This window comes from Dipodomys ordii, unplaced genomic scaffold (assembly GCF_000151885.1).
Source record: "Dipodomys ordii isolate 6190 unplaced genomic scaffold, Dord_2.0 Scaffold130, whole genome shotgun sequence".
NCBI classification, from domain to species: Eukaryota; Metazoa; Chordata; class Mammalia; order Rodentia; family Heteromyidae; genus Dipodomys; species Dipodomys ordii.
The window spans coordinates 5,465,992-5,474,647 of NW_012267346.1; the positions used below are offsets into that span (position 1 = coordinate 5,465,992).

Below are 8,656 nucleotides of genomic sequence, written 5' to 3' on the forward strand. Positions count from 1 at the left end.
ATGTATATGTGCTTGCTCTTTCTTTTTTTCCTTTCTGTTCTTGGTATGTTTTATACCTCCTTGATATTAAGCAAACCAAGTAGCTGTGAACACAACACTGAGTCCATTTTTCCTTCCTCCTTGAAAGGAAGGATTGGACCTTGCTTTTCTCAGTATTTTACTATCTATAGAGTAATTTTGCCCAGAGTAAATGCTCAGCCAATATATTTATGTTTAATTCTCCCATCAACATGTGCGTGTGAGAGCACACACTGTGCAAAAAAGGGCAGGTGGTAGAATTTTAATTTCTTATGTAATTTAAAGGTGCAAATTAGAAAATAAGCACAGTCTTGAGAGGACAAAAACTACCAAACAAATTGACTGAATCTTACTAACCAATTAGATCAAAAAGTAGGAGGGACAACTGTTGGCAAATTAAGCCGACCACTCCTGTCCTAAGATTCGTAGGCCTTTGGCTCTTTTGACCAAGCTAAGATAAAGTACTAAAGAATTACCCAGTCAACATCACCACATAAGCTTCCAGAGGAAAATGAGCTAGAGAATCAGACATCATTATTCTGACACTCTTGACTCTCATTGTGCCACGAGGTCAACACATGTCTTCACATTGTTGTCCTTATATCTATAGTACACAATCCCCAGCCAACCATCAAGCCCTGCTGGATTCCAGGAGTGTAGCCTAGTCTTTCTTATGATGAAACACGCTAAGTATTATTATGAATACAAAAGCCTGCAGGCTGCCTTTATGCAAGAATGTGAAGCTGATATTTGTGCCTATATTTGTGTCTTAAGACATCCCAGGGTCAAATTATTGCACTTGTGTGTCTAATGCCACGGACAAAGGAGATCCAGATAACAAAGCTTTCCCTGGCAGTGAAAACCAAGAATAAATATGGACTATCATCATCTTCCTTTCTCTGACTTATCTTGATAGGACAAAATGTCAGTAGAAGAACAATGCACTCTTCTTGATAAATTCTGCCTTCCTCATTCTCTTTCGCTCTCTTGCACACACACACACACATACACACACACACACACACACACACACACACCTTTCCTTATACCAAATACTAGGTGTGAAATATTGAGTCAATTTACTCTCAAATTTCAACCACATTTTTAGTTTTATTCAGTCCAATCTAACCAACTCTAAGGGCCACAGAGCATTTTGTGCACTGTGTATTAATTCTCCAAAACCAACATGGACCACCCACCAACTGAATTCATTCTTTTCAATGGAACCAGTTTTTCAAAGATTCACAGACTAAACACTGACATTTTCTCGCCCCCCCCCCTCTTGTTCTAATGTCAACCAAGCACTTACTAGCTTGCTAGATGCTAGGCTGGGTCCTTCTAAATATTATCTCTTATTGTGGCTTCACAAAACACCTAGTACATAGGTACTATTCTTAAAGATCCACTCCCTGACCCCGTCCTAGATCATAACACTTCAGGTGGGTCAGAAATCTCAAAGCACTTCATTTTCATGCTAAGTGATCTACTTAGAATTGTCAGTAAAGCTCTCTTCCAGAGAATGGAGTTGATCCCATTAAAAGGGAATATCTGAGCTGGACACCACCGCTGACTCTTGCCTGTAATCCTAGCTACTCAGGAGGCTGAGATCTGAGGATCACAGTTCAAAGTCAGCCTGGGCAGGAAAAGTCTGTGAGACTCTTATCTCCAATAAACCATTCAGAAAACCAGAAGTGGTACTGTGGCTCAAGTGGTAGAGCACTAGCCTTGAGCTAAAGAGCTGACGACAGCGCCCAGGCCCAGAGTTCAAGCCTCATGACAAACAAAAGAAAAAAGAGTGGGGGGGGGGGAGGATTGGGGGGGGGGGGGGGGGAGGCTGGGAAGGGAGGTGAAGGGAAACAAAGGAGGAGGCTGCAATGCTTGGTAAGAAATGTATGCATTATCCTGCCCATGTAATTGTAACCCCTCTGTACAGTATGTTCACAAATAAAATAAAATTTTAAAAAAAAGAAAAAAGAAAAAATGGAATATCTGGCTGAACACTGGTAGCTCACATCTGTAATCCTATCAATTTGGAGGCTTAGATCTGAGGATAACTTTGAAGCCAGAAAGACCAGGAAAGTCCATGAGACTCTTGCCTTCAATAAATTACCAAAAAAGCCAAAAGTGGAGCTGTGGCGCAAGTGGTAGAGTGCTAACCTTGAGCAGAAGAAACTCAGGGCCAGTGCTCAGGCCCTGAGTTCAAGCCCTGGAACCTAAACACACACATACACACACACACACACACACACACACACACATAGAGGAATCTATTACTTGTTATATACCATTCACCTGTAATGCTTTTGTAACTATTGAAAACCATGTATACAGATAGTTTTTAATATTTTGGGGTAAGGGAGTTATTTAAGTATGCCAAAAAACCCAAAGTCTCAGGTCCAAGAACCCTGATTTTTACACACCTTTCCAAAGCAGAAACCCCCCAGCCCCTCCCCCACCACCATCCTACTGTGGTTAAGTAGATAACCAAGCTAATATGAAGTCACTGAATGCTAACACAGTTCCTGGAGGGATCCAAGAGATTCTAAGATGAGAGGTGCTGTCTCACAGAGCTCCGTTGGACATAGTTACTCGCCTAGAGGACTGGCCTCAGCCAGTCCTTCAGGCCTTTAATTTCCTCTTGGATTCTCATCCTCTCACACTCTGACAAGTCATTTTAGATACAAAAAGAAAGAAAACCACTCCCTATTCACATGCATACCTTTAATAACACGGGAGAAATGACAAAAGAGGGCAAAACACCAAATCCATGTGGCATCTGTTCCACTCTCAAATATTAATGTGGACAATACACACACTACTTAAAGGGAAAACATATCTGGGAAGCAAGTAGGGACGGGATCAAGTTTATTCAGAGAAACCCAGCAACTTCAAATACACCAGTACAACACTGACAAGCTTCTTCCTACTCATGGTCCAGTGGTTCCCAGGTGTTCATATCTTAGAGCACTTTTGAGACCACTGACTGGTCTTCTCCCTGTCCCCAAGGAATTAATACAGAACTATGGAAAAGTCCTTTTTTATAGTCTTCTTTATTTGAAATGATAGAAAATGAGAGATAGGAAAGGTAGTCTCTCATCCATAGAACCCTATTGCAATAGCAGAGATAATGACCCAATGGAGTTTTGATGCTGTATGGTATGTTATGCTTTTTCAAATCATTGTCACATACATTCCTTCAATGAACCCATACAATAGATTTCTTGTTTACAACTGAGAAAGTGGAAATCACAAGGAATTTGCCCAAGATCTAACATCTAGGCTAGGACAACTGTGGCTTGAAGCCAGATGACATGATTGGTCCACCATTTCCAGCAGGTCACACAATACAATGCTCTATCCTGTGCTCTTCTCTCTGATTTCTCACTCCATACTCAAGTTGCTTGTCAGTTAGCAATACTCACTAACTAGAAATAGGCTTCATGAGAAGAGAAACACAAATCCTTCTTTGACAAGTTTATGTAGATATAAAAATAAACGTGGCATTCTTCTTTATTGCTTTTATATGGATGTCTTTGCTAGATAAAAGGCCCTACCGGGGAACAGTTCATTGACCTTTTATTTCTATGTACACGTAATACTCCTTTAGTAATAGCACAGAATTCACATCAGGAAAATATTTGCTAAATATTTCCCACTGTCTCACAGCTTGGACTATCAGTTTCTCCCAGATGTGAAACATCTGGGTGGGTGCACTAAAACACAGCAAAAAACAAAGTGATGTTTCCCAGATGTAGAAGAAGACAGCTGTCCTCAGGAATCTGTCATTGGGCCAGATTTAGGTATTCAAATTTCCCAAAAACCCTTCTCCCACTACCTCTCCCCGTAGCTTTTATGACTGAAAAAGTGTCCAAGAGGTTGACCAGATAGCTGCATAAAACACTAAGACGGTAGCCATGAGAAGTTAGTGATGGCCCCATGCAATATGATCATGGAATGGTTTTCCAGACCCTGCTGGCAGAAAGTGAGTGGAATCACTCTCAGGTGTTTGCAGTCAAGTGAAGGACTTCGCAGGAAGGATGCCATCTTCGGTGTGGGGCTCAATCTTCTCATGTCGAAGGTGGTATTCAGGCATACCACTGAGCCCTCGCTTTCCCGAGAAAACAACAGAAATCCTGTTCACACTGTTTCTATCTTGGGAAGAGTCACAGGCCCCAAATGTTTATTTGGGGAGGTGACTGGAAGAAAAGCTTGTTCCATACCAGGTTTAGAAATATCTGGGAAAATACTCTGTAGTCGTGCAAACTTCTGAAAAGGTGAAATAAGAGACAAGTTGGGAAGTAAGTAATTGGGAAGATACAACTCTCATCAACTCCCATTTAAACACTATTCCTTAAGAACTTGCTGGACGTCTCCTTCTAGAAGCTCATGAGTGACCTTCCACATCACTCTTATTAAGCAAGGTACCCATGTCATTTCCTTGGGCTCTCTAAACTTGGCCAAGAGATTCATGGGTTCCACAATCCTTATTAGAGAGAATTATACAGAAACTTGGTGCCTTAGAAGCAGGCACTTGCCTGAAAGTAACTACTGTCACTTGTTTTGTTATTGTTTCTGTTTTTAATATTTACTGTCTGGTAATTCTAATTATGCTTTTTCCCCCTAATACTGGGGCTTGAACTCAAAAGTTTCACTCTCTCATGTAGATTTTTTCCAATCATAGCTTGTACTCTAGAACTTGAGCCATGCTTCAAGTCCAACTTTTTGCTGATTAATTGAGGATAGAGTCTCTAGAGGTAGCATAGAGAAAACACAGGTAGAGACTGAATGGACTAGCTTTGGGCATTGACCCTTATATCTCAGCCTCCTGAGTAGCTGTAATTACTGGCAGGAATCACCTAGGTCCAACACCAGTCATTTTAATTATCTTATATGCAACTAGTTCTCCCAACTAACCATAAACTCCATGAGGACAGGAAAGATATCTTAACCCTTTTTATGTCCTACACAATTCCTGGTAAAGTACTTTTGTATACAGTAGGTACTCACAGAAGTCTTGTTTGCATACACTTACTCTTCATTTTAAAATCTCTTATATAGAGCCCATACTCTGAAGATTAGCCTACCATTTAGTTAAAACAAGAACTTTATTTAAAGTGCTTATCTAGCATTACAAAATCTTGGGTTTAATTCCTAGCACCACCAAATTTTTTTAATTACTTTAAGATCTTTTCAGGTTAACAAAGATCATTCTTTGTGAAATTGATATTTGTGTGTGTATGTGTGTATGTGTGTGTATGTGTGTGCATGTGTATGTGTGTATGTGTATGTGTGTATCTGTGTATGTGTGTATGTGTGTGTGTGTGTGTGTGTGTATGTGTGTGCTGGTTCTGAGGCTTGGACTCATCCTGGGCACTGTTATGGAGCTTTTTTGCTCAAGGCTAGTGCTCTACTACTTGAGCCACAGCTCCACCAATGGTTTTTGGTGATTACTTGGAGATCAGACTCTCATAGACTTTTGTGTCTGGGTTGGGTTCAGACCACAATCCTCAGCACCCAGCTTCCTGAGTAACTAGAACTATAGGCATGAGCCACCAGCTCTGGTAAGGAACTAATAATAATATTTTAAACAGATACTCACACAAGTGAAAATGATGAGTGTCAAGTAAAAAATGACCAGAGAGAAGAGCAGCACAATCTCAGCTCTGTATTTCCTAAAAGTTGATTCTTCAGGTAACTTGGGACATCCTTTCAGACAGAGAGAGGGAAAAGAGAGAGAGAGCCATTAAAGCATCCCATTAAACAAAGCCATGTTAACACAATTCTTCTTCCTCTCACACCTGTGCTGTCAGGAAGAGCCACTGTCCTGGCTCTCCCTTTGCGCCTCAGGATGGGCACACAATGCTTCCTGAACATGTGCCTTGGGAGAGGAAAAGCAGAAGTCAGCAGTGCTCTGGTCAATTCCCCTCTGCTCTCTACAGGACAACCTGCCCTTTGGCTCTCCTCTGAAAAACTACCCTTATTTCTCATCCATGCGCATAATATGCAGAGAAGGCTTACTGTGTGCTGAAATATTCAGAGAACAAAACAGAGCTCTTATTCTCTTAGTGGAGATGGAAGTGAAGCAATTCCTATACAACATTTAAGACATAAAAAGAGCCAGGCACTGGTAGCTCTCAAAAAGCAAAGAGACCCACGACCAACAACAACACAACAACAAAAAGCAAAGTGATGATGTGCTTGCAGCTCCACCACCAGCCACAGAAGTGATCGGAAGTGATGGAAAGCTGCAGGGTGTAGTGGCAGAGGCTGGATCTCAGGACCTACAGCCAGCCCTGCAAGCAGCTCACCTGTCACTTTCAGAAGCACCGTGCCACTGAGGTTTTTCTGCTCTCCCAGGTCCTGCAGAGTGCACCTGTATGTGCCTGAGCTGCAGCCCGTGGTGTTCTGGATTTTTAAGGAATAGGGTCCTTTCCCAGAGGTCTCAATGGAAGTGTTCTGATGATAGTGTTGCCCACTGGCACGCAGTCCTTCCTGAGGGGGCTCCAGTCTCTGCTCTCCGCTCTCTGTGAGCTGTGAAGAAGCAACAACAGTACAACATGCTTGCTGATGGAATACTCAAAATCTGAATTCACCTATGGTTTTACAAGTTATTTTCTCAAAACTCATCTTTGGATGGTTCTAAAGCAATATTTGATGCTTTATTTTTGTGTATGCAAACTCAGGGGGAAGTGGAAAAAAATCTATTTAAAAGAAAACAACACTTAAATGCTATTATATATGTATATCAGATATTTATATAGATATTATGTATATTATGTATAATATACATATGTAACATATATACATATCTACCATATATAGACATATTATTTATTAGTATATATCATAAGATATATATACACAATATATATTAATAATATATGTTATATAAATACATCATATAATTATAGATGTATATCTTATTTAAAAATAATTTCTGACCTGAATTTTGTGATTCTAACACCAATATGCCAACTTCTACCCTCAGAAAGAACAGCATCACTGTCAATGATGGTAAGATATTGAGCATGAACCACTGTGTGTTTAATTTTTGCTACTGTTGGTTCTATGTCCGATGTTCACTTTTCTTCAGAAACCCACTCACTCCAGGAAACGGTTGTAACTTTGGATCCCAGATTTTTGTTTGGAAAAGTTTCTGAGTCTGAGAAGGTCATCCTCAGACAACTCATCTCAAACCAATGATGAGATAAACAATGCTTCCTGTAGTCACCCCATTCTTCAAAGGCTGAGATGAATGGCATGATCACATCCAAGTCCCCGAACATGCCATGCTTTCTTCTCTATACTCAGTCCAGAAGACAGCTGAAGGGACTTCTTTGTGGTGGTTTCATGGGTTAGATCTTTGGACAGTTATATCAGGCTACCCAGGGAAGGTTAGTAATAGTGTGCCTCTCTGTACCCACAATGCACCAGCCCAATTTAGCCCATTAGTCTGCCAGGGCTTCTCTCCCTGGACCACCTATGTGATTCAACCAGTGAGGAGCTGTCAGCATCTTCTACTTCAAGATGTCCACACACCATTCATTGTCATTTCTCTCTTTTCTGGACCCATTCCTAATTTGTCAGATCATTTCCACTGAAACATGGTACCACAACTAAAATGGATTTACACCCACAGTAAAACAAGTCATTGTGCTCTGGGCTCACAGGCCGTCTTTCAACCCAGGCAGACATCAGCAGCACCCAAGCTGCCTTTTGCTGCTTGCCTGGAGACCAGCTGAGAGCCCTGGTCAAGCGGCACCCCTTCTTGTCCCAAAAGCCTTGTAGAATCCCTCAAGAGACACAATAGGGAAAGAGATAAATTAGCCACCTCCTATGTGGGGAGCACTCTGTGGCCTTCAAAAAAAGGAAGCCTAAGCCAGGAGTTGGGGAAATATACCATGAAGGATTGTGCATGCACGCGCACACACACACACACACACACACACACACACACACACACACACACACACACACGAGTCAGCTGTGCTTAATTTCTGAAGCAAGGATAGCATTACAAGGTCACCCCAGCTCCCCAGCTCAAGTTCCTCTTCCTGTGGACTACAGAGACATCTGCTGGCAGATTTATGGCTCACCCCTAGCACCAGATTGAGATGAATGACTCTTCTCAGGCTGCGTCTGTGAAGGTAAATCCCATCTCTTGATGGTCCTTCTTGTGTTTAAAGGTTCCTTTCTAAATAATCAAGGATCTATGGGGGGGGGCGCTAAATGATTGGAGCCTTTGGGTGTTCAAAAGTAAAACTATATAAAAAGGAGAGCTGGGTAAAGAACCTTGGAGGAAATGGAAGGCATCCAGCTGGTCCTAGAACATGTTGAAGTAAGCACAATTTTCCCTTTTTGAAGCCTAAATAAATCACAGACAGTAGTTTCTCATTGCTCCCTCTCTTCCACTTAACCCCTTTAGCCCAGCACAGGGGCTTCTTCTTAGCAAGCAGAGATGGCTGAATGACCATGCAGAGCCAATCTATGCCACCTGCCCATAAAAACCAGTTTGAACTAATTAACTTACCCTATGCTGAACGGTCCAGGTTACTTTCTAATCTAACCTCTAAATGTAAATGTGGCTGTGACAAGCATTTTGTGGTGACCTACCTCTGTTTTTGTTTCATTTTGTTTT

General features: G+C 41.5%; 1 protein-coding gene across 1 annotated transcript; it reads right to left on the reverse strand.

The window, feature by feature from the left end:
* Positions 1 to 3,049: 3,049 nt before the first annotated feature.
* Positions 3,050 to 7,304, reverse strand: Cd83 (CD83 molecule). The gene is made up of 4 exons (XM_013030418.1): positions 7,124 to 7,304; positions 6,327 to 6,593; positions 5,618 to 5,724; positions 3,050 to 4,284 (listed from the first exon to the last, which is right to left on the reverse strand). The coding sequence occupies exons 1-4, from the start codon at positions 7,302 to 7,304 to the stop codon at positions 4,156 to 4,158; spliced, it is 684 nt and encodes a 227-aa protein (XP_012885872.1). The 3' UTR covers positions 3,050 to 4,155.
* Between the last annotated feature and the right edge of the window lie 1,352 nt (positions 7,305 to 8,656).

What these genes read in the sequence shown, in the direction of transcription:
- Cd83 (XM_013030418.1), bottom strand. Translation starts at nt 7,304, where the DNA reads ATGTTCGGGGACTTGGATGTGATCATGCCATTCATCTCAGCCTTTGAA. An exon ending in AGTTACAACCGTTTCCTGGA is followed by an intron (nt 6,594 to 7,123) that starts GTGAGTGGGTTT and finishes TCAGATTTTGAG; the next exon opens with TATTCCATCAGCAAGCATGT. An exon ending in GGTGCTTCTGAAAGTGACAG is followed by an intron (nt 5,725 to 6,326) that starts GTGAGCTGCTTG and finishes TCTGTCTGAAAG; the next exon opens with GATGTCCCAAGTTACCTGAA.